The sequence below is a fragment of the Cricetulus griseus genome, chromosome 2 (genome assembly GCF_003668045.3).
Source record: "Cricetulus griseus strain 17A/GY chromosome 2, alternate assembly CriGri-PICRH-1.0, whole genome shotgun sequence".
Lineage (NCBI taxonomy): Eukaryota > Metazoa > Chordata > Mammalia > Rodentia > Cricetidae > Cricetulus > Cricetulus griseus.
In genome coordinates, this window is record NC_048595.1 from 265,602,586 (window position 1) to 265,629,007 (window position 26,422).

At 40.5% G+C, this 26,422-nt stretch overlaps 2 protein-coding genes across 5 annotated transcripts in view; both read left to right on the forward strand.

Moving 5' to 3' along the window:
- The window catches only part of Pdss2 (decaprenyl diphosphate synthase subunit 2), a 233,477-nt gene that overhangs the window by 102,298 nt on the left and 104,757 nt on the right, over window positions 1-26,422 (forward strand). For all 4 annotated transcript variants that reach the window (XM_027402245.2, XM_027402247.1, XM_035440369.1 and 1 more), the window contains one exon: window positions 19,844-20,042. In XM_027402245.2, coding sequence (XP_027258046.1) covers window positions 19,844-20,042 — 199 coding nt within the window. The remainder of the gene's footprint in view (window positions 1-19,843; window positions 20,043-26,422) is intronic.
- On the forward strand, window positions 22,382-23,644 carry LOC100768887 (histone H3.3A-like). The gene has a single exon (XM_027402248.2). The coding sequence runs from the start codon at window positions 22,723-22,725 to the stop codon at window positions 23,131-23,133; it is 411 nt and encodes a 136-aa protein (XP_027258049.1). The 5' UTR covers window positions 22,382-22,722; the 3' UTR covers window positions 23,134-23,644.

Genomic DNA, 26,422 nt, shown 5'->3' on the forward strand with positions numbered 1-26,422 from the left:
CTGTAAAAAGTATCAGAACACTGGATAGGGGACAAGCATATACATACACACATGTATGCACATACTATACAAACACCACACTCACATACACACCAAAAAACAGACAAGGAAGTCCTAATGTCTGTAACATGGACAGGGTCATGGACATGTGTTCTGCCCTATACTGAGTATTTGCCTGTGGCATCTATTGGCATGGCTGGTTTAAACGTGCTGGTACACGACCTGCTGTGTCTAGATCTCTAGATCAGTTGAGAAACAGTAATCTAAAGCATGCAACTGACATTCTCTTTCATAGGGGACAGGTCTTCCACTCTCTATTCCCACTTGACCTTCACATCTCCCAGCCCTGGACACATTTTGTAGTCTAAGTGGAGCCTGCCAAAATTCCCTCTTCTGTCCATCAGTCCTTATTGTGTAGTTACAGAGGTCTCTGCAGAACACCATTTCTCCCTGCGTTGCTCATACAGCCCTTGTGTCTCCTAACTCCTACTTGCTATCAAGAGGAGAGAAAACTCAAGCCCCTGCCTCTCCTGAAGCGTCAGAACTCATAGAACTATGGCTCTGGCCATTGGGCCCACTGCTAAATGTCAGTCATGAACAGCCTCCACATCACAGGTAAGTCTGCTATGGTCTTCGTTTGTTTTCACACATTTTCCCAACTTTTCAGAGACTAGCACAAGTGCTGACTCCAATTCATCCTGTAGTTTTAGCTCTCTTATATAGCTCTCTTATATTCTAATTTAGCTGGGATCCTTTGCTGGTATATTATCTAGGTTGCCACTGGACTGTCATTCCTCCCAGTCTTGATTGTGCCTGAAGCAGTTTCATGTCTAAATGATGAGCCTTGAAAGAGAGGGGTTTGTAATGAAAATGGAGATAGCAGCGTGCTCTTTGTAATCACTTCTTTAATCCTCTACCTGCCATGCCAGGGAGAAATTGTAATTATCAGAGCAGAGAACTGAACTCCTGGGCCTGGGCAGAAAGAATGAACTCCACGGGAGGGGAAGTGACAGGTCTCACAGTCCTGTGGGGCGGAGCACAGTTATTTTGGAAAACTTTGACAGGAGACCTGATGTATTTGTGTAACCTTTTCATGTAGAACCTCACTGCAGTGAGAGAGGTTTGGGTTTTCTTCATTAAAAGCTTATTACATGAAGAAATAGGACAGTGGTTTTGCTTGGGTAGATGGGGTCAGAGAGGCGGGTGTGATCTCCTCAGGATATTAATGTCTGCCTTCAGCCGGGGGAAATGAGCCGTCACTTGAGTTGGAGGCAGCTTTATGTTCTCATCACTAGGGATTCCCATATGTCCAGGGAGCTGCAACAGTGAAAAATGGCAGAGCTCAATGGTGGAGTGCAAAGGGCTCTCATTGGAATTCATGTCAGGAAGGTCAGCACAGCCGGCCCAGAGCAAGTCTGTTTAGTGTTGATCAGCCATCCATCTGATAACCTCATTGGTATGAGCATTCCCTCCCAGGGCTGCCTGGCAGTGCCTGCCGGAGTGCCCACATGTATTGCTAGTCTTTTTTGGTAGTCTCAAGTATTTATAAGCCTTTTTGTGAAACCCAAAAGGACTGTGACGGATACGGAGGAGGACTCTCCTAGCTAGGCTTGCTCTGTTTTTTCTGGCATAAAAGAGCCCAGCTTATGCATTTCCAGAAAGCAGATGCTGTTAGCCAGCTTCCTCTTCCCAGTGTGAGCATCTGGTTGGCCTGTGGGATAATTATGTGTGGATAGTGTGGTGTTTGCATTTGAGTTCCCAGATAGTAGGTTTAAGAATATGTTCTCGAAGGTGGTAAAAGCCTGGCTTGTTTATACTTTATTAAAGCAGATTCACAGGTGTGCTCGGGGGACCACTAAGCAGAGCTCTGGCTGCTATGTTTGGGCTTTGAAAGTATAATACAGACTTCTTGGGGAGTGGGGCCGTTAATTTTGAATGATAAATATGCTGCCTTCTTTGCTGACTCCTGACATCACTCTGTTCTTTCAAGTGTGGCCACCTAAGACAGCTCACCTCTTTGTAGATGGGCTGGTGGGTGTGGCAGGGATTAATTACAGGGCACATCTGTACTGAGGTCAGTTTGGAAGTCAATCACGATGGGAAAAGAGGGCACTAGTGTTTGTGTTAAGTGGTAATTTTTAAAAAATTATATTTCAACTGTGATTAGTAGCGTATAAATTCTTTAAATAAAAAAAAAAAAGTGTGTTTTGGAGGGCTTCACTGTAAGGCTCCCAGAGGAATTTTCCATTTGGACTGTTTTCATGCTTTGGTGGGATTCTAACGTGGACTGGGGTGTCAGTCTCTATTGACTACCGCTTGTAGTATGGGTGACCTTGCTAAAGAGACTCAGCCCTTCAGGCCTGCAGTGATTGTTTCAAGTGTGTGGGCACAGCTGGGAAGGACGCCTGCTCGTACTGTCACCCCTGACCCTGTGATTTGATTATTACATGGGAGGAGGTCACCTTTACCACAGACTATAGTGATAAGTGTAGTCTTGATCCCTCAGCAAGGAAACTTCTCTTTCCAACAGACCAGACCATTACAGAAAATTACAACCAATCAAAGTGCAGAGTTGTGTAGCCCAGTCCTGACTGCTGCCTTTTTCTTTCTAAAAATAGAATGTTACCAAGTAGCTCAGACTGGCATTGGACTCATTGTGTAGCTGTTTCCGACTTCAAAGTTAGAATCCTCCTGCCTCAGCCCTCCCCCCCCCCATTCCCAGTAGCTAGAATTGCAGGTGTGTACCACTACACCTGGATGACATTTTGCTTTTAATGGTTAGGACTTGGAGTTTTAGTCCATTTATTTTAAAGACAGAATTATTATTTTTAAATTCAGAAATAAGATATGGATAATTTTGAAAGTTATGATCATGGAGAACCTCAAAGTACTGTCTAAATTATGCCATTAGCAAGCATAAATGACAAAATAGGAAAACCCTGGTTATTTCTCCAATTATCACAATTTACATTGGATTAATCTCTTGAGATTTGGGGTCTGGTTTATTTACAGGAACAGATAATGTTTGGTTGCTTGCTTGCTTGCTTGCTTGCTTGGTTATTCAAGACATGATTTCTCTGTGTAATAGCTCTACCTGTCCTAAACTCACTATGTAGCCCAGACTGGCCTCAAACTCAGAGATCTGGCTGCCTGTGCCTCCTGAGTGCTGGGATTACAGGCATGCACCACCACTGCCCAGCTAGAAACATACAGTGTTTGACACCTAACTAAAAGTGTTCAGAGGCAAGTGGGGTGAGGTGACACAGGCCTTTAATCTGAGCACTTGGGAGGCAGAGGCAGGCAGATCTCTTAAATTCAAGGACAGCTTGAATATAAGAGACCCTGCTTCAATAAATAAATAAATTCAGAGGCTAAGACATAATTATTGAAAATATAAGTCTAGCCTGAGCTAGTTTGTGAGGGTTCCTTCTCTCCACAAACAAGATCACTTTTTTTTTAATTTATTTATTATGTGTACAACATTCTGCTTCCATGTATATCTGCACAACAGAAGAGGGCACCAGATCTCATAACGGATGGTTGTGAGCCACCATGTGATTGCTGGGAACTGAACTCAGGACTTCTGGAAGAGCAGTCAGTGCTCTTAAACTCTGAGCCATCTCTCCAGCCCAACAAGATCACTTTTTACCTGACATAAATTTATGAAAGCGTATTCATATTTTATTATAGCTGTTTTTGTTTATTTATGTTGGCATGATTTATTTGTTTGTTTTTGTTTTGTTGTGGGGGCACTGCCCTGACAGAGCACTGGTGTGGAGGTCAGAGGACAGCTTTTGGGAGACAGTTTTCTCCTTCTGCCATTGTTGATCTGGGATTGAACTCAGGTTTTCAGGCTTGGCATTTTAAGGCTGAGCCATCTCACCAACCCTGTGGTGGCTGCTTTTTAACTCTTGCTATTTTGAGGGAATTGAGCCCAAAGCCCCACTCATGTTTAGTGAATACTCTTTAAGTGAGATATTTTTAAAGTGTGTTTTAGGAATTCTTTTATTCTGCCTTCTTTCCATTGTCCAGAGATGATGGAGAAAGAAACATAACATAAACAAGCAAAAGAACCCATGTGCCCAACAGTAGTGTGTGCCATCAGTGCTTAAAATATAGAAACAGGGTGAGGTAATGCTGTGTGGCAAAGGAGTAGGGTGGTGGCTGCCATGTCTGTGGAGTGGTTGGGAAGGTCTTGCAGAGAAGGGCACTTAGATCTAGAGGAGGTGAACCACTAAGCCTTGTAAATATGCAAAGAAATACAGTACAGACAACTCAAAAGGAAAAGGTCCCAAGCAAGAATGGGCTTGGCAAGCATAAGAACCAGCAAGGAAGCTTAGTGGGGGGTGGAGAGCACACACGCCTTTGGATGTGTGCACTTGTCTGTGCTTGTGTGTTCATGCTCATGCCTGCATGAATGAAATGAAAGAACTCCAAAATAATAGATAAACTGTGGTGTATTATACTGGGCCTTGGAGTCCATCATGGGGACCTCAGCTTTTTACAATGAGTGTGAGATGGGGAGCTGTGGCAGGTCTTTAAGCAGAGGAGCCATTAGCTAATGGTCTCTTCATTTTCATGCTTGCCTCCCTCATCTTACCATTTACCAATCACTTGAATCTCACATCTGAAAAATACCTTTCATTCATCCTCCATGTTCAGTCACACCACAAAACAGCAGCTTCCATACACATACATATTTATTACTGAGTTTTAATTGTCTGACATCAACCATAGTCCAAAAATATTAAATGAAAATTTTCATCTATAAAAATAATTCATCAATTTTGTCTACCATTCGGAATATAGTGATGAAAAATTTCAGTCTCACTTCCTCATGCCCAGGATATCAATCTCCCACTGTCCAGTGTTTCCACATTGTATGTTGTCACTTAGTAGCTATCTAATTTATCACATCAGTTATCATAGTATTGGTATCACAGTGCATTTACTCAAGTAACCACTATTTTACTTAATAATCCCAACTATGTAATACCATAGATGTATATAAATTAATTGATCATTTCACTTAAATCTCAATCTCCTCCTTCTTCTTTCACTAAAACCTTGCTTCCAAACAAATTCACCTTCTACTTCTATGTTGTTGTCATCTTCTTGGTCTTTTTATTTATTTGTTGGGATTCACTGAGTTTAATAAAGGTTGCTTGCATGAGCATGGGTTGAGGAGTTATTTACTGGAGCAAGGATAACCTATCATATCAATGACTACACCACTAAAGAAAATGACACCCTTCACCAGCAGCCATTAGGTGCCATGAGCCTCTCAGGAATGGGTGAAGCCTCATGAACTCCTCCCCATCCATGATGAAATACTGGCAGCCCCAGTCTTATACAGGTCTTTTGCAGAAAGCACAGCTGCAGTGAGGAACTCAGCACAATGGTTCCCATCCACTGGCTCTTAGGTCTTTTCTGCCCCTCTTCCATAATGTCCTCTGAGTCTTGCAGGTAGCAGTAATATGGTAGTTGTCCCATTTAGGACTGAGCACACAATAGTCACAGTATTTTGACAAGTTGAGTCTGCATTAACTGCCACTTACAGCAAAGAGAAGCAAGCTTCTCTGACAAAGGCTGAGAGTACCACTAGTCTATGGATATAGACAAATATTTCTAAAACAGTTTGACATGTCCACTGACAAGGTTTAAAGTAGCGAGCATGAGTTCCCTGCTGTAGAAGAACAGCCTTTAGAGACAGAAAGTGGGCGGTTACCCCCATAATAGCCATGCTACATACTTCTCATAATTTTATTGTAACATTGTTACAATTATTCTGTTCTATCATTAGTAACTATTACCATGGGTGTTGTATTGGTGAATACTTACAGGATTTGGTGCTCTTCATAGGTTCAGGACTACTGATGGTGTTCAAATGTATCTTTACCCCCTTGGGTGGGGGGAGGGTGTTACTCTACTGCAGTTTTCCCAATCAGATCATCTTACATGACTTGTTATCTATTTTTGCTGTAACTTTATAGGCTACATTCTAATCATGTCCTTAATAAATGACTGGAGAAATAGAAAGAACTTTTTAAAATCAAGAATGATGCCCCACTCACCCAACTCTCCATGCCCACTCAGCTATCTTTTTTTTTTAATTTGTATATCTTCTAACTTTCTTTTTATGTATTAGTTGTGTCTTTCATAGCATGCTCCCTGATCCTACCTTTCCTCCCCCCCAATAAAACAAAACATAATTTAAGAGAAAAAAGTGGGGGAGAAGAAAGAGGAAATGTGGTCATGGAAGCTGCATGTGACAGTGAGTCACACAGTAAACCCCTTTATATGTTTTTACATACATGTGATGCAGTCGTTCATTACAAAGAATCATTTGTCTCTGCTATGCCATTAACACTGGGCCCTCACTGCAACTCTTCCTGAACACACACATTCACACACACACACACACACACACACACACACACACACACACACACACACACACACGCGTGTGCTTCAGTAGATCACAGATGGGGTGAATGTTGAGGTGGGCTAACACATAACTCTGGTTCTGGGCCTGGGGAGTTGCAGGGTTGGTCAACCCAACAGCTCTCTCTGCCCTCACCACTAGCATGACCTCTCCTACATTGCCCTGACTAGTTCACCCCTTGCAGTAATGAGCAAGGGGCGGGACCAATTCTCAGGCTTTCATGTCCTCGGGGTCCCTTCTCCCACACCTACACCTTCAGGACCAGCTCTACTGTGTTGCCCAGGTGTGTCATTAGGGGCCACTCTCCTGAGTGCTTCAGCTAATGAGGAGCAGGGACAGCTCTCCCACCTGCCTCAGGTGTTGATTTTGGGGTGGGGGGAATCTCTCCCACACCCATGCTGCCACATGGCAGATGAGTAATGGGGACAGCTTTCCCAATCTCACAACATCAGGGCTGGCTCACCCATACCTCTGCCAACAGGGTCAGCTCTACTGTGCTGCCTAGGCTAGGAGCAGGGCCCAGCTGGTAAGGGGGAGAGTCAGCTCACTTGTCTAGCACAGGTGGTAAGGGACCAGAGGGAAGGAGGTCATCTCTCCCCCCACCCACACCACCATATGACAGAGGAGTAGTGGGGCAGCTCACATGCACAGTGAGCCGAGGATAGACTTAGTTGGTAGTCCACTTACCTGACCTCAACAACATGTGAACCGGCCCTTGGTACACACACCTGAAGATGTAGTTTCTGTTCCACCTGGTCCCGTAGCCCTTTAATACCACATAAATACACAGAGACTTATATTAATTATAAACTGTTTGGCCGATGGCTCAGGCTTCTTATTGGCTAGCTCTCTCTTAATTATTAATCCATAACTATTAATCTGTGTATCTTCACATGGCCTTATCTTACCAAAAAATGCCTGGACATCCTACCTTCCCCTCTGGTCTGCTCCCTGCCTTTCCTCTTCCCAGAATTCTCCTGGTCTGGTAGCCCCACCTATACTTCCTGCCTGGCTACTGGCCAATCAGCATTTATTCATCAACCAATAAGAGAAACACATATTCACAGAATACAGACGGACATCCCCCATCACACACCATCCTGACCTCAACAACACATGAACCAGTCATTGGTACATACCTCATCCTAGCATTTGGAAGGTGGAGACTGACTGTCCAGAAGTTCAAGGTTATCCTCAGCTACAAAACAAAAAACAATGTATTTCTTCATAAAGATACCCACTCCATATCATTGGAAATACTTCAGCAGACTTAAGTGGTATCTTGTGTAGGAGCTTAGCTGTGTCTCTTTAAAATTATACAATAGGAGCAGGGTTTTCTTGACTGTTACCTTCATTTTTCGAACCTTGAATTATACTGACATATTTCATTTGTTAAAATACTAGTTTCATCAGGTCACTCTCATATTGCTTCGGGGTTCCTTGATGACTTGGTCATGTAATTTAGAAAACTCTGAGTTCACTTGTTCAAGACTGTCTTCGTCTGTGAGGCCAGCCTCATCTGTGCTCCTTCCTGTGGGAGGTGAGCTTATCTGGTATCTTTTTACCAATCTTACCTCTAAATTTCAAGTTTTGCTAGTGCTTTGTCTACAAATCTAAAAAGCTTAGGTATATAAAAATTTTGTGCAAATTATAAAATGTATGTGCAAATTACCAAGTCTAGAAATGGTGGCTTATGCCTTTACTCAGCACTTGAAGGAGGTAGCAAGTTTGAGACCAGAATGGAACTTGGTACAGGAAACATTTTAGTGACAGCATCTACCTTTCCCACTATATCTACTTTTTCCATCATTTTCCTCCAAAGACCAACCCATGCCATTCATTCATCCATCTACCCATTCACTCACTCAAATATCAGTTAGTTCATTTAACAAACACCAAGAGTCTACCCTTTCTAGAGATTGGTCTAGGAACTTGAACCACAGTAATGAAGAGGGTGTCAGGTCCCTTGGAGCTGGAATTTAATGAACGGAACTTCTGTGAGAGCAGTATGACCCTTAACCATTGAGCCTCTACTACAGCCTGTTGATGTTTTTTACTGAGTTGCTCTACTTTCTCCCATTTCCATCAACAGGTCAGCACCAAGATAGACCTAGTAAATTTATGAATATATTAGATATGATAGAATGAAAATGTGGGAAATATTATGAAAATGTGGGAAATATTGGTTTATATGTCACTTACTAAAAGGACATTCATGGATATTTTCCAATAAATATATACTTTTTTCCTAAATATAGTATTATATTTCACATTTAGATAATTAATCCATCTTAATATGTATTTATTCAGGTTGTAAAGTAGAGATCTTTTACCCCTTCAAGTGGCAGTCAGTAGGCTCAACATAATTTATTTGTGTTTTTTATTTATTGATTGATTTTTTTCGAGACAGGGTTTCTCTGTATTGCTTTGGAACCTGTCCTGGAACTCGATCTGTAGACCAGACTGACCTCGAACTCACAGAGATCCACCTGCCTCTGTCTCCAAAGATGTGTGCCACCAATGCCCGCCTTTTTTTTTTTTTTTTAAATATCTTTTCTGTAAGGATTTGAAATGTTATCTTTGTCACAAATGATTTTTCAAATGTATTTGGTTCTTTTTCTGGATTCCATCAAAAATATATATTTGTCAGTCATGCTATTGCTATACATATTAAAGCTACAAAGGTTGAAAGTGTTGCCCAGTGATTGCCTAGCATATGTAAGATCCTGGATTCAGATCGTAGTAGTGAAAAACCACTTGAGCATACATACACACACACCAAAACCCTCAGTCATACCTTCTTAACAAGTATTAAAACCTAAATCTAATCTTATTTTTTTCTGAAATTTTCTTTTTAGATTTTTGTTTGTTTTTTGCTGGGGGGGGGGGTGTTTGAGAAAGGGTGTCTCTGTATTGTTTTGGAGTCAGTCCTGGAACTCGATCTGTAGTCCAGGCTGGCCTCGAACTCACAGAGATCCGCCAGCCTCAGCCTCCTGAGTGTTGGGATTAAAGGTGTGGGCCACCCATGCCCAGCCCTTCTTTTTAGTTTTTTAATTTATTCTTCCAACATGATTATAAAATCCCTTTTCTTAAAAAAAAAAAAAAAAGTTTTAGGATTCAAATAAAATGACTCTGGCCAACCATTTTACTTTCAGAAAGACCCTAAATCTCATACATGTTGTGTTTTGGGTTTTGATGAGTTTGCTATTGATATGCAAAGATCCTAGGCTTTAGAACCCAAGAGCCCTGGGCTTGAGTCCAGCTGTAGCTCACCAGCTGTATGGACTTAGCCTGTCAGCTGAGCTCCCTATACAAGAGAGGCACTGCTCACCTCCAAGAGCCATTGTTTGAAATAAGTTTATTTACTAATCAGCTGAGTTATTCTTGCAACAATTATTTTACACATGGTCTCAGCATACATACAGTAATAGTTGGCCCAAAGTAATTTAATAAGTGCAGCCATAATCACCACTATCCATTTTTAAAAAAAAAAAATAGGACATTTGACATAGCATGTGGCATTTACTTCAAAGTGATATGGAAAGAGAGCAAAAGATGTAACTGAAGCAAGCGTGGCCTGGGGTTAACAATTCCGTCCATAGAGGCTCTTGATGCAATATTTTCCACTTATATGTTTGAAAGTTCCTCAAAAGTTTTATTTCTTAAATGCATCTTTAGAAACTCAAAATGTCGACATGTAAACATTTAGGTAGAAGACAGCATAAATACTGACTATACAAGTCTATATTTTTGAAAACAAAGGAATGGAGGGAAGGATGGGGAAAATAGAGAAGAAAACAGGGAATTAGGAAGAAAAGGCTCCATTGTCTTTTAATCTCCCCGTACGGTGAGGTATGCTGGCTGTCCTACTATTTTAACATAGGCCCAAGTCTAAAGCATAGAGAGATTTCAAATTTCTGTAAAGAGCAAACTAATAATTCAACTGTTCAGCATCAGCTGTGTGCCTATGATGTACCTGGAAGGTGCTAATTGGAGTTTAATTGACCCCGAGGACTTACCACTGTGTCTCTATAAGCCTGACTTAGTATAGATCAGTGCTTCCCATCTGAAATCAGTGACAGCAGTCCTGAGGCCTTTCTTAAGCTGTTGCTAAGTAACAAATTGCCCCTTTAACACACACTTTCTAGGCAGTGCATGGAAGTAGATGGATAATTAAAATGTTGAAATGAAAAGGTATGGGGAATGACTGAGCTATCTTCTAAGACCTTTCAGTACAGAAGGAGGTAATTCTGGTAAAATGGGAGAAAGCTTTATTTAAAAAGTGGCATAGAGCTGACTATTATTTATCATTATTGAGATAGAGTTCACTATGTTGCCTTGGCAGGCCTGAAGCTAACTAAATAAACCAAACTGGCCTCGAACTCACAGAGATCCTCCTGCTTCTGCAGGGATCAAGGTGTGTGCCATCATACCTGGCTAGAGGTGATTTTTAAATATTTAAACTGTGCAAACCCAGTGACCTGAGTTCAATCCCTGAAATCCAGTGTGGTGGTACATGCCTGCAATGCCAATGAAATGGGAGATGGAGACAGAATTCGCTGGAAGCTCAGAGGCCAGCTAGCCTGGAGAAAGCAAGGCAGCAGAGACCCCAAAGGAGAAAACAAACAAAAGCAAGATGGAAAGACAGAACCAACTTCCAAAAAGTTGTACTCTGACCTCTATACATACCATGACACAAGTGCATGCGAGCATACCCACACAGGCACTAATTCAAAAGAAACTCTTTAAACAAAACATACCAGTTACTCACCCTAGAACAGTAGAAGTGCATGTTTCCTTCATATACAGTGGTCTCTCTGGATATGTTAGATGAACAACAGTTAAATTCTTCTCTGCCAGTAAATAATGTGGAACCATTTCCAAGAAACAGCTGAAAAACCAAGAGTGCGGAAAGATGAACATAAAATGTCTTGCCATTTTGGGCACAATTTCTTATTGACCATCTCTCTTAGGACTTGATTAGGCTGATTATAACAGTAGCTTTAAGGAGAAAGTATTTATTTCTCTCAGAAGACAAGTCTAATTGCTGAAAGTGTACCTAGCTCATGGTGGAATACTTGTTTGGCAGCCCCAGGTCCTGGGCTCAGTCACCAGCACAGGGCAGAGGTGCAGGGAAGGGTGTAAATAGAAGCAAAGACAGTATCAACATGGAGTCAGCAGTAGCACATGAGGGCAGGTGGAGCGCAGGCTCTCCTTCCTTCTTGTTCTCCCTCCCACAGACTGTGGGCTGATTAATCCCTGGTCTCAACTGCCCCTCTAAGAAGTCCAGTCATAGTCTAGACAGGAGACACCCCAAATGTCAAGGGTACATGCCAACGGAATCAATCTGTCTCCTCCTACTAAGAGTTATTTCAGAAGCCCCACCTCCTAGACTTCTCTCTCTCTCTCTCTCTCTCTCTCTCTCTCTCTCTCTCTCTCTCTCTCTCTCTCTGTGTGTGTGTGTGTGTGTGTGTGTGTGTGTGTGTGTCTGTGTGTCTGTGTGTCTGTGTGTCTGTGTGTAAATATATATATAATCAATCTATGGCTAGACTTGTCATATGATCACAGAGCTGCATCAGCTGCTGAAGGGGTCTTTGGGGTTTTGTTTGGTTGTTGGTTTTGAGATGGGGATCTAAGTAGCTGAGGCTGACCTTGAACTCTTATGTGAAGGGTGAGGATCCTCCTGCCTTCACTTCCCAGGTGCTTTGATTATAAGGCCCGGGCCACCATGCCCAGCTAGTGAGGAGTTCTTAAAGGACTACATGGCCACTTCAAACACAATAAATCTTTGTTTCTAGTAAGGAGGTTAGATGAGTAGAAAACTAGCAATGCCTACTGTTCTTATTTCTGAAACATAGGATGCTAAAATCTTGGGGAAGTATTAGAGGAAAATGAAATAAAAACCAAATGAAATTGCTTGATATATAATTCAAAGAGAGTGATGGGGTATAAATTTTCTAACATTTTTCTGAAAATTTCAGATGAGTAATATATTTACATTATTTCTGATCCATGTTTTCCTCCTGCAGCTCCTCCTGTACCTCCCTATTTGCTATTAGCATCATGACCTCTGCTGCTTTATTTTTGTTGCATAGAAACATATATACATGTATACAAATGGATATGTAAATACAACCAGCTGAGATTTAATGGGTGCAACTCCCTTTGGTACATAGAAGACATTCTTGTAGCAGATATTCTGAGTCTCAGGCCCTAATCTACCCTTTGTATGATGTCCCCTGAGCCTTAGGTATAGGGATTGTGTGGTAGATATTCTTTGTGTGGTAGATTGTTCTTTGCATTTTGACCAGTTGTGGATTTCTGTGATGGCCTCGTTCTGCTGTTAAAAAAAGAAGCTATGCTTATCTGTAGACGTAAGAGTAGGTATTTAGAATGTGGTTGGGAATTATACTGGTTTAGGAAAGTGGCAGTAGTAGGCTCTCTAGGATCTACCATGCTAGGTGGTTGGCTACATTTACAGTACAAAGCATGAATTCCCTCCTTTTGGGCAGGCCTTAAGCCCAATTAGGTGGCTGTAGGTGACCCCCAAGATATAATTGTCACTATTACATCCCTGAGGACAGCTTGCTGTGCTGAAGGGCATAAATCCTTGTAAAAACAAACAAACAAACAAACAAACAAAAAACAAACAAAACAAAACAAAAAACAACAACAAAAAACTATTCATTAGTTTCTTTCAATGCAGCAACTGCTTCCTTACTCTGGTCACTTTTTGTAAGTGGGTTGGTCTGGCTTTTATTGTTGTTGGGGGTTCTGGGAAGGGTTGAGTCTGTGGTCTCATACCATTGGCTCATCTAGATTTCACTCTGTACCCCAGGCTGGCCTAGAACTCTTTAGTAGCCAGGGCTGGCCTCGAAGTCTCTGTGATCCTGATGGGTACCACCTTGTCCAGTTTATTTATTTATTACTCCTTTCTAATCAAGGCTAAGCAGATAAATAACCAAGAATACAAAATCTATGTACATAAAATGGCATGGAGACTTTTATGTAAAGTAAATTTTAGCTCCAGTGCACTGAAAGCTTAACTAAATTGCTTTGGGTACCTAAAATAGGAATAAAATAATAAGAAGCAAATTCTCTTAGATTCCTTTACACTTGCAATGTTTCCCTGATGGCCACTATATTGTGCTTTTGTACAGTGTGGTCCAAAGTTGTTTGTTTGATAATATCTGAGAAGTCAAGAACACAGTGCTAGATGGTAATTACAGAACAGGTTTAAGACAACTTAACACTCCATTCCTATTCCTACAGAAAGTGGGGCCCAATAATAGCAATAGTTTCCTCTTTTTAGCAATTGCCTGCTAGTCTAAGTAATTAAAAACAACAACAAAAACCCGAATCTAAGAAGTTGAGAACTGGAAGAAGTCTGTTCTTTGGTTTCCTCACTTCTTTTCAGTGATGAGGAAACCCATGACTTGAGCATGCACAGATTCACCCCGAGCTAAATATTGTGGCACAGGCAAAAGGAGTTATTCTCAAGTTAGATTATTGATTAGGACAAATCTATTGATTTGGTTCTAATTAAATGATTTGGGAACATTTTGATTAATTTTCCAGTTACTTTGAATTAAAAGAGGCAAGCTTGAAGCTGGACAGATGGCTCAGCATTTAAGCGCACTCACTTACTGCCCTTCCAGAGGACCCAGGTTTGCTTCCCAGCACCATCCAGATTGGGTGTCTCACAATCACCTATAGCTCCAGCTCTGGGGGGTCTGATATCTTCTGGACTCCTCAGGTACCTGCACTCACAGAGTGTACAAACCCACACACATATACACATCATATTAAGAGTAAAAATGAAAAAAAAAAAACAAGAAACAAACAAAACATGCTGGATGTGGTAATCCCAGCACTCAAGAGGCAGAGGAGGGCATGAATTTGAAGACAGCCTAGTCTACATATCAAATTCCAGGACAGCCAAGGTTACATAGTGAGACCCTAAAGAGGGCAGGAGGGCCCTTTAGTTTTTTAGAGGCCATCCTGTTCTTAATGTACTGTCTCTTACAACAGTTTCTTTCCATGGTGCTTAGAAATAAGATTGGGAACTGTGTGAGTGCGTGGTGGGCATATGCCACTATTGAATACTTTTGATATCCTTGGCTTACACACACACACACACACACACACACACACACACACACACACACACACACACACACACAGGAACGCTTACTATTCATTAGGAAAATAAACATTTTACAGAGTCATTGGTCACTATGACATGGTGGCTGTGAGTTATAACTTTTGTCCTTTCCAAACTTCAGGCTCTAGATCAAGTATTTACCCTCCCTGGGCCTGCTGTAATTAGAAGGGCAAGTGAAAGTGTTTTGTAAGTGGTGGCTACAATAAATTATGATTTTTCACTTAAATATTACTAAGATTGTTCTTGTTTCTGGTAATGTGGAATTTAAAGGTTACTACTTATTTAATGAATGCTGTTTATTTTATAGGTGTCTTTATTGAAAGCTCACAGTCACTCACTTTCATCCTTAGGATAGTTCAGAACACCTACAGCTTCTGGCTTGCTGGACTTTACTTCCCTAACCTAAACTGCATGAGGGATTATTTGATTAACCCTTCTATGCTATATACTTGCTCATAATTTCATTATGCGATTTTTGTCAAATCTGACAATATTAATAAAAATGCTTTTTATTAATTCTTTGGGTATTTTTGAAATAGGGTCTCTCTATGTTGCCCTGGCTACATAAATACTTGCTATGTAAACCAGACTAGCCTGGAACTCACAGCAATCTGCATATCTCTGCCTCCCAAGTGCTAGGATTAAAGACATGTGCCACCACACCTGCTTTTATTAATTTTTGGAGAGTTTCACACATGCATACAATGTATTTTGATCATATTCATTCCCCTCTGCTCCCCTTAACTCTTCCCAGATCTCACACCCTACCTCAAATTTTGTTTTGTTTTGTTTTGTTTTGTTTTCTCTTTCTTTTTAGGGAATAGTTTTACAAAAACAAAAAGCATTTGTGAAATAGTGATATTTTAAGATTTAGTTTCACTTACGGGTATGTCTGTGTGAGTGTATGTCATGTACATAGGGGTGCTGTCAGAGGCTAGAAGAGGGTGTTGGATCCTCTAGAGCAGGAGTTACAAGCATTTGTGAGCTGCAGATGGGCATTGCTCTCTGGGAAAATGAGAAGCACTCTTGACTACTGTAATGTTTCCAGCCCCCATAATAAAATTCTTTTTTTTTATATTTTTTTCATTCATTTATTTAGTTCATAAATAAAGTCATGCACAATTATGGTACAGAATACAGTATGTTCACAATGGCATGGCTAAATTAAACCAATTAACATGTTATATCACACATATTCATCATTTTTGTTTTGAGAACACTTAAAGTATACTATCTCACAACTTTTAAAATATAGCATATTGTTATCAACCATATTTATCATGCTCTCAGTAGACCTCAAGACTTCAGAGAGTCCATGCCTCTTGTCCAACTGCAGTTTTATATCCTTAAACCAATCGTTTCCCCATTGTTAAAAGACCCACATTGAAGCCTAATAGCCACAATTCTGCTCTCTGTTCCCATAAGTTCATCATTTCTAGGTTACACATAAAATTGAAATTGTGTGACATTTGTCTTCCAGTGTGTCACTTTTTTTTTTTTTTTTGGCAAGCATATAACTTTACTACTTACTAAAGATGAAATCAAATCATAATAAAATTCTTATTCCTTTCTTTTGGTCACTTTTTAAAAATATGGTTTTATGTCTTAGCTCCACTTCTTAAAACTTGTTTTCTGAGGGGACAGCAAGACAGCTGGGCATGTAAAGAATGATTGCTTGAGGCCAGGAGTTTGGGGACCACCTGAGAACTCTATAGTAGTAAGACCTCATCTCTTAAGAAAAGCAAGTCTTGCTGGTCCATAGCCATTCTAAAATCCAGCTGTCCAGAAATCCAAATCATGTTGTCAGAACTACCTGTTCTATAAGCAAGAAATACTTCTTGGCTAGGGCCCAATCCTAAGACATAGCTTCCTGATTCATCATTCTCTGTAACATTTGCTCTGCCCTCTCAGCTGCCTCCCTTTCAGTGAAAATTGGTTCATACTTTGAGCTTTGTAATGGTCTACTGTTTTTTTTTTATTTTATTTTATTTAAAAATGTCTTGGGGGGGGGGGGACTGGAGAGATGGCTCAGATGGTTAAGAGCACTGACTCCTCTTCCAGAGGAATCAGGTTCAATTCCCAGCACCCACATGGCAGCTCACAACTGTCTGTAACTCCAGACATCTCACACCCTCACACAGACATACATGCAGGTGAAACACCAATACACACAAAATAAAAATAAATTATTTTTGTGAAATAATTTGTAAATATATTTTTATCATATTCTTCCCCATACAACTTCATAGTCTCTCTGTCTCAAAAAAAAAAGAGAAAGAAAAAGAAAAAGAAAAAGGAAAGGAAAGGAAAAATCAGTAAGAAAAAAATATATATCAAAACAAAGCACATGGAGTTTGTCCTTTGTGAGCCTGATACTCTTGGCATGGGGCCTGCCCTGGAGTGTGGGTGATGCACACAGTGACATACATGTCACTAGTCACTTTCTGAGTAAGCCTGGCAGGCAACTTGAGTTTGATCCCCAGAATTTATGTGATGGTGAAAAGAGAGAATATATTCTCTAAAAGTTGTCCAACCTGTGACCTCCACACCATAATGTGGTTTGCACCATCTCCTGATGATGATGATGATAAAATTATAATAATACACTTATGTTTCTCAGTGTGTATAAATTGAAAATAGCTCTTGGTTGGGGGTAGGACCCCATGTCTACCTTCCCTTCTCAGTACCGGGACCCTGTCTGGCTTGAGCCTGTGCTAGTCTTGTGTGTGCTGTCACAGTCTCTGTGTCTGCAGGAGAATGTTTTCTTGGAGTCCTGCACCTCTGGTTCTTTTCATCTTTCCACCTCCTCTTCCCCATGGAGCCCTGAGCCTAGAGAAGAAGGTTGTGAGTTCTCCAAAGTCTCTCCTGCTCTGCACATTGACCAGTTGTGGGTCTGCTGCAAGGAGCTTCTCCGATGAGGCTGAGCAATGCTCCAAGTTTGTCTGGTGTTTGTAATCACAAAGGTTGTTCCAAAGCCCATCGTAAGCATGGTTTACGTTAAACCCAAACTCAAATTTCCTTAACCCTTTTTTGAGATTTCTATGACTTTTACTTCATGTTGTAAAAGCCACATCCATAATTCTTTATAATATAGACAAACCTCTCTATACTGAGAGTGAAGCTGCTATAAGGTGATTCGCTTAAAATTCAAGGAAGTTTTTATGTGTGAGGAAAGGTTTTCCACCTCCATCACAGCTAATCTCAAATTCATTGTGTAGCTGAGGACGATCTTGAACTACCTCCACCTCCCAAATTCTAGGATTATAAGTACATACTACCATACCCATCATCATCATCATCACTTGCAAGCCACAGCAAGGAGGTCAGAGAACAACTTTTAGGGAACAGGTTCTCTCTCCTTTCACTTTACATGGATTCTAAGGATCAAAGTCAAGCCTTTACCTGCTGAGCCTTCTTGTCAGCCCACACTTTTAATTTGTTCTTTTCCCTAATACTGTTTCTTTCTTTGGGAATTTTTTTTCTGGATCTACTGGAAATGTGGAACAGTTTTATTTTCAGCTTAGCAGGTCTTTGCTCTTTTCTTGTGCTCTAAACAACATGCAAATTGAACAAGTCTCTTTAGTTTGTCTCTCTCTTATATTGTATATGCATCTATATACGCTGTATGTTACATAGTGAAAGCTAGTCAACACTTCCAGCATCCTACCTGAAATCTCCTTACCAACTCTCTAAGTTTATTAAGTATAATTTATTTTAGCTAGTAAAAGATGCCTATCTTTCCAGTTACTGTAGGAGAGTTTTTCCAGTAACAGTTTGCTCACTGCCTTTTCAGCTTGTGCTAAAATAGCACCATTTTCAGCCCCCCACATTGTTCAGACTAAGTTTAGCCTTTTGTTATAGCAACACTATTAAGTGTTTAATTTAATTTAATTTCTTATCAAATACCTATTATTTCATAGCAAGCCATCATATATATGTTGGTGTCTTGACAACACCATTTCATTTTTACATGTCTGAAGTGACTGGAAGGCTCTGGTGACCTGGGTCATGCAACTATGTGACTGCCTAAACCAGCATAAGGCTGTGTTTGTGAGCTATCCCTAAGCTTTCCTTTTGACATGTTTATTGATGTTCTGTTGGGGCAAGTAGCACAGCCAAGCCCAGAGTTAATGTGGAGGCTGAAGTGGGAACCTCGAAACCACATTATATTCACATTGAATCATCTAGAGTAGTTAGATTCCAATGGAATCCCAGCTCCGAATTACTGTGCCCTTGAGAACTCATTTCATTTGTGTGCAACAATTTTCTCCCCTATAATCGAGGATTAATAATGCCTATCATGGGGTTGAAGGGAGGCTTATATTTTCAGTGACTGCTTGCTTTTGTTTTAATGTGTATGAGGGGGCAGTTTCTGTTCCTATGGTGTTTTAAGACAGGGTCTCACACTATAACCCAGGCTGGGCTGAAACTCAATGTGTAACTCATGGCAGTCCTCTTTCCTCAGCCTCCCAAGTACTGGTTCTATGAGCATAACCACCGTACTCTGATCTTAGTTTTTTTATTTTGTTTGTTCCACTTATCACATGCATTTTATTCCATCCAATTTCATTCTGCAGGTTCAAAATACTTAGAAGTTTTTGTTTGATTATACAAATAATCCTTTTATTCTCACACAAAATGTGCAAACTGTAGAAAATATATCAAAGGAAACAGGTATCTCCTACCATCTCATGAGATACAGTCCTGAATTATAGACTTGGCAGACCTTTCTGCCTTGTTTCCTATTGAAGGTGCATACATCCACTCTCAATCTAGGAGACATGGTCCTTGAGGAAAGAGACCATGTTTCAGAAAATCCCCTAGCTTTATATTTAGGACTAAAGGAGAGCATGTATGTAAAGTATTTAGCCTATGCCTTACTCATACTTACTCACATTTAGCCTTATGATGTAACTGACAATTCCCAGAAATCTTAAAGTTAAGTGAAGAAGAAATGAGCATTGAAAGCAATGAAACTTGGGGGGGGCGGGGACTTCTGGCCATCATTTCTCTGATTTGTAAGATAGAGTAAGGGGGATTACAGAAAAGTTCCAGACTAGTCAATAGAGAAACTTCTAAAAGCTTTATTAGAAAAGGACACCACCCCACCACCGCCCACACATACACACCCAAAACCATGCGTACATGGTTTTATTCTTGAGAACTGAATCCTGGCATTGGTCATAAAGTAATACAGTCTTGACATTTATACAAACCTTTCCTTTATGTTTTAGTCAAAGAAGTTTGGCAGAGATCACAGAACTTATACACACTGCTCTCCTCGTGCATCGTGGAATAGTAAATTTAAGTGAATTACAGTCTTCTGATGGACCACTGAAAGACATGCAGTTTGGAAACAAAATAGCTATCCTGAGTGGAGACTTTCTTCTAGCAAATGCCTGCAATGGACTAGCTCTTCTACAGAACACCAAGGTAAAAACAGACAGGCTTCCCTTGTGGCTGCATAGCCTTCAGGTATCTCATGCTTGGTTATGGAAGCCACAGAGGTCTATGTGTCCTGCTGCTCGGCTCACCTTACATGGATGCTCATTGTAACTGATGAAGGTGATGATGGCAATGTCAACATTAACTAAAAGAGATTAATGCTAGGAAACGAACGTTTTTGAAGAACAGGTATGGTGGCACAAGATTGTAATCTCCAAACTCTGAGGCAGAGGCAGGGGGATCATGAGTTCAAGGCTAGCCTGGGTCTCAGAGCCAGTCTTTGTCTCAAAAAGAAAGAAGGAAGGAAGGAAGGAAGGAAGGAAGGAAGGAAGGAAGGAAGGAAGGAAGGAAGGAAGGAAGGAAGGAAGGAAGAAAAAAGAGGGGCTGGAGAGATGGCTCAGAGGTTAAAAGCATTGGCTGCTCTTCCAGAGATCCTGACTTCAGTTCTCAGCACTCACAACCATCTATAATGAGATCTGGTGCCCTCTTCTGGTGCTCAGACACACATGCAGGCAAAACCTTGTACATGTAATAAATCTTTTTAAAATGTTTTAAGAAGAAAGGAGAGAGGAGGAGGAGGAGAAAGAAAGAAGAGGAGGAAGAAGAAGAAGAGCACTTAGAAGAATGAGGCAGGAGGATTATCACAAGTTCAGGGCCACTCTGGGCTATAGAGTGATCTCCAAAATAAAAGAGCAAGGCTGGGAATGTAGATCTACTGTAGAGTGCTTGCTTTATCTGAACAACATAATCTGGAAGGGAAAAATTGATATTCAGGTTTGCCTACTGAGGAGTCAACACAGTCTGGCACATTAAGTCTGAGCATGGCATCCCCTCATAAGGAATAGGCTCCAACAATCTAGCTCATGCACCAGGAATAGATCCTGGTCCTACTGCCAGGGCCCCCTCAGATAGTTCAAGCTTTACAACTGTCTCCCTCATATGTAGGGAACTCCACAGATGTCCAGAGTTCATGAGTTTCCACAGCTTGGTTTAGTTGTCTCTGTAGATTTCTCCATTATGATCTCGACCTGCCTTGTTCATGTAATCCCTTCTCCTTCTCTTCAACTGCATTCCCAGAGCTTGACCTGATGCTTGGTTGTGGATCTCTGTGTCTGTTTCCATCAATTACCAGAAAAAGATCCTAACTTCTCTGGAGCTGTGGATTGTAGTTTGGTTATCCTTTATTTTGTTTTATGTCTAATATTCATTGTGAATGAGTACATACAATGTTTGTCTTTCTGAGTCTGGGCTACCTCACTCAGGATGGGTTTTTTTCTAGATCCATCCATTTGCCTGCAAATTTCAAGATGTTGTTTTTTTACAGCTGAGTAATGCTCCATTGTGTAAATGTGCCACATTTTCTTTATCCATTCTTCAGTTGAGGGACATCTAGGTTGTTTCCAGGTTCTGGCTATTATGAATAATGCTGCTATGAACATAGTTGAGCAAGTGTCCTTGTGATATGATTGAGCATCCTTTGTATATGCCCAACAGTGGTATCACTGGATCTTGAGGTAGATTGATTCCCAACTTTCCAAGAAACCACCATACTGATTTCCAAAGTGGCTGTACAAGTTTGCATTCCCACCAGCAGTGGAGGAGTGTTCCCCTTACTCCACATCCTTTCCAACATAAGCTGTCCTCAGTATTTTTGATCTTAGCCATTCTGACAGGCATGAGATGGTATCTCAGAGTAGTTTTGATTTTCGTTTCCCTGATGATTACGGATATTGAGCATTTCCTTAAATGTCTTTCAACCATTTCAATTTCTTTTGTTGAGAATTCTCTTTAGTTCACCACTCCATTTTTAAATTGGATTATTTGATATTTTGTTGTCTAGTTTCCTGTTCTTTATATATTTTGGCGATCAGCCCTCTGTCAAATGTGGGGTTAGGGTAGATCTTTTCTCATTCGTAGGCTGTTGTTCTGTCTTATTTACTGTGCCTTTGCCTTACAGAAGCTTTTCAGTTTCAGGGGGTCCCATATGTTAGTTGTTGTTCTCAGTGTCTGTGCTACTGGTGTTCTATGGAATCCACATGTTAAGGCAGGAGTGAGTCTTTAGCTGTCCCTGGGAGTCAGTGACCCCATGATCTGTCTTGCCTTCCTATCAGACCTGCTGTGGGTCCATGAGAAGTATGTGCCTTACTTGGAGAGGGGAAATGACTCCACATGTGAAAGTTTGGTAGAGTTTTTTGATGCATTAGGCTGCACCTGATAACATGTAGGCATAAACAGTGGCTACAGTGGACTAGACCAAAAGACCCCAGCGGAGGAAATATTCTAGATCTGTTACTTAATTGCACCTAGTCCTGTATTTTGGAAACTGGCCTCAACATGGTCTTATCTTAGGAAAGAAACTAAGGCTCAATACTTTTAGAAAAATTTCTTTCTGTTTTCCTTTTATTGTCAGTTTGGATTTACTTTGCACTGTTCTGCCACACTGGATGAACCCAGTGTTTCACACATGACGGTCAAGCACCACACTATTGCGTGTTATCCCAGCTACTTTGTGCTATCTTATAAAAGTGTAGAGGTACTGAAAGTACAGGCATGAATTGTGTTCGCAGCCGTCGCCTCGCCTCCGCCCCTCTCTTAACACCAGCGCCGCCTCTCGCTTGCCAAGCTCCAGCCGAAGTAGAAGGGGGGTAAGTAAGGAGGTGCTCTTACCATGGCTCGTACAAAGCAGACTGCCCGCAAATCCACCGGTGGTAAAGCACCCAGGAAACAACTGGCTACAAAAGCCGCTCGTAAGAGTGCGCCCTCTACTGGAGAGGTGAAAAAATCTCATCGTTACAGGCCTGGTACTGTGACACTCCGTGAAATCAGACCCTATCAGAAATCCACTAAACTTCTGATTCGTAAGCTCCCCTTCCAGCGTCTGATTCGAGAAATTGCTCAGGACTTCAAAACAGATCTACGCTTCCAGAGTGCAGCTATTGGTGCTTTGCAGGAGGCAAGTGAGGCCTATCTGGTTGGCCTTTTTGAAGATACCAACCTGTGTGCTATCCATGCCAAACGTGTAACAATTATGCCAAAAGATATCCAGCTAGCACACCGCATACACAGAGAACGTGCTTAAAATTAAGTCCACTATGAGGGGAAACATTTCATTCTCAAAAATTTTTTTCCTCTTCCTGTTATCAGTAGTTCTGAATGTTAGATATTTTTTCCATGGGGTCAAAAGGTACCTAAGTATATGATTGTGAGTGGAAAAATAGGGGACAGAAATCAGGTATTGGCAGTTTTTCCATTTTCATTTGTGTGTGAATTTTTAATATAAATGTAAGATGTAAAGCATTAATGCAAGCAAAATGTTTCAGTGAACACATTTCAATAGTTCAACTTTATAACAATTATAAATAAACCTGTTAAAATTTTCTGGACAATGCCAGCATTTGGATTTTTTTTAAATAAGTAAATTTCTTATTGACGGCAACTAAATGGTGTTTGTAGCATTTTTATCATACAGTAGATTCCATCCATTCACTATACTTTTCTAACTGAGTTGTTCTACATGCAAGTACATGTTTTTAATGTTGTCTGTCTTCTGTGCTGTTCCTGTAAGTTTGCTATTAAAATACATTAAACTAAAAAAAAAAAAAGAAAGAAAGAAAGAAAGAAAGTACAGGCATGCCATAATGATGTAAACAAAATTTGTTTACACTACTTCCCTTTGTGGGAATAATATTTTAAATATTACCCTTTTTCTTGAGTTAGCTGTGTCAGTCACATATTCTTTCTTTCACTGTGGTTTGAATTTAGTGAAAATGGATGTTTGATTACCATCAAAATCAAATCACTTTCACAGCCTGTGAAATCTGTGCTTGGTGTTTAGCATTCAAAGACATCACTATACGTGTTCCAGCACCTAAGACCTCCACCATCTGCTCCATTAGGCACCGATTTCAGCACCACTACTTGATTTACAAAGAGAAGACCAGGAAAAAGAAAAAAAAAGAAATCACAACATGTCCAACAGCAGTTGCTCAAGAAACAAGAATGACCAGGACCCCTCCCCTTTGGGAACCCCATACCTCCACAGCCTCTCTGCACATTGCTCCTTCACATTTTGCATGTATCGAGCACCTCCAGCAAAAAAGAAAAGAAAATCTCCTTTTAACACAACAATATGTTTCTTTCTGAGTTTGATGGCTGTGCTAAACTTAAGCCTTTGTCTATCCTGTGCATCCCTCCTGTTTATTCCAAACATGGATCTTCTTCATCTTGTTCTTGAAAGGGTCTCTGAGGGTTCGGTGGGCTCAGTTCCAAAAGATGCTTCACCAGCTCATTTTCTATGAAAGAACCAGAGTACCATGTCAGTCCATGATTGATCTCCAAATCTAGGCATTTCATAGCCCTCATTTGATCATAATAGATGAGGTCCAAATTGTGTGAACAGTATTCTGAACTGCAGAGACAGTAAGGGGAGAGAGACTAAGTGAGTGAGGTCAAGAGTTTTCTTTGACAAAACACTTCCCCATGTTCAAAACCAGCCCTTTCAGTGAAACGCTTGGGTCTGTTTTCCTTAGAATAGTATTTAAAGGAATATGAATATTTTACAGCAGAGGACCTATTTTATTAAACAAGACTTAAAATGATTACTGTCTTGATGTACTTAGAGTCTATTTGCTGTTTTAATTTCCTTATGTAAAGAAATAGTCCATAAAGATAAAAACAAATAGACAACACAGTAATGAGGGATCAGGCAGAACATGATGTAGAATTTGTTTATAATATGTCACTGTTTTTCTACAATGACAGCCTGCTTTGGGGGCGGGGGCGTATATTTAACTTGATGATTAAAGTTGTTGTGTTTGCAGCAGTTTTAGTATTTTATGGCTTATTCATTCTGCCAGTTTCCAGTTTTCTTCTGGTGGATTTGTGCACAAGCTAGATGGTATGTTTCTCTGCCCCTCCAGAGGCAGACTGTTAGTTGAAGGTCTCTGCAGTCCAATGAGATTCAGAGCTGATTTATAATTGCCAAGGGTAAAATTAGCACACTCAATTATTCTTTCTTTGGCTTTTCCCTAAAGATAATAGGGGTCTTCTAGGTAGTTGCCTTAGGTAACACTTAGGTTTTGAACTATTGCTGAATATAGAAATTGGTATATTAATCCTGAGACAGTAGTCTTCTTCCTGTTATAGATGGAGTCACGAGTACAAATTAACAAGGTTTTGAATTCGAGTGTGACTTTAAAATTAATGATTGAGTTTTCCTTCATTCAGTTATGGAACATTTTATTAGTACTAAAAGACCTCAGGGCATTTGAAGCCATGAGTTTCCTCACACCATTGATATAGTTGCTTGTGTAGAATATGCTATAGTGCTGTGATCATGTGCTCATTCCTGAATCTAAACTTCTAGTTTTTGAGCATCAAGTTATCACAGAGACATATTAATTATAGGGAAGATCATAAAATAAAAACACACTGTGATTTATAACTTAAAGACTTTTTTAAAATGTATTTGTAGGGGCTGGAGAGATGGCTCAGCGGTTAAGAGCACCGACTGCTCTTCCAGAGTTCAATTCCCAGCAACCACATCATGGCTCACAACCATCTGTTATAAGATCTGGTGCCCTCTTCTGGTGTGCAGATATACATGGAAGCAGAATGTTGTATACATAATAAATAAAATATTTAAAAAATGTATGTGTAGTGTGTGAAAGTATGTGTGTATGTACCACGTGCATGCAAGAGCTCTTGGAGATGAGAAGAGGCCATCAGTTCCCCTAGAACTGGAGTTACAGAGGTTATGAGCTACCTTGGCAGGAACCAAACCTGGGTCTTCTGTAAGAGTAATACAAGCTCTAAACTGCTGAGCCATCTTTCCAGCTGCTATAACTTGTCATTATAGATTTTCTTTAGTGTTTATATAGACTGGATTTCTATTTTATGATCATGCCAGAGTGCAAATAAGACTATTTTATTTAGGGATTATTACTATTTATAATTCTCTCTCTCTCTGTCTCTCTCTCTCTCTCTCTTGTGTGTGTGTGTGTGTGTGTGTATGTGTGTATGAGAGAGAGAGAGAGAGAGAGAGAGAGAGAGAGTCTTTATAGTGGTAAGCCTGACATTTAAAGAAATAAATTCATATCACCCCATAGTCATTTTCATGGAAATGAGAGACTAGAAGTCAGCCTGATCTTGTCTGACACCCAAGAGCATTGTTATGATGTCACTCTTGGGGGCTGTTCTATTAAGCATTGGTGACTTACAGTTCTACATAACTGGCAGCACAGATGTACTCCTTACAGAATGATATATCTCCTTATGTTAATTTTGTCTTCCTACAGGCATAAATATGCTGTTTACAGGGAGAATTGTGTGTAAATATGTTCAATTTATGCATATAAATCTTTTTATAT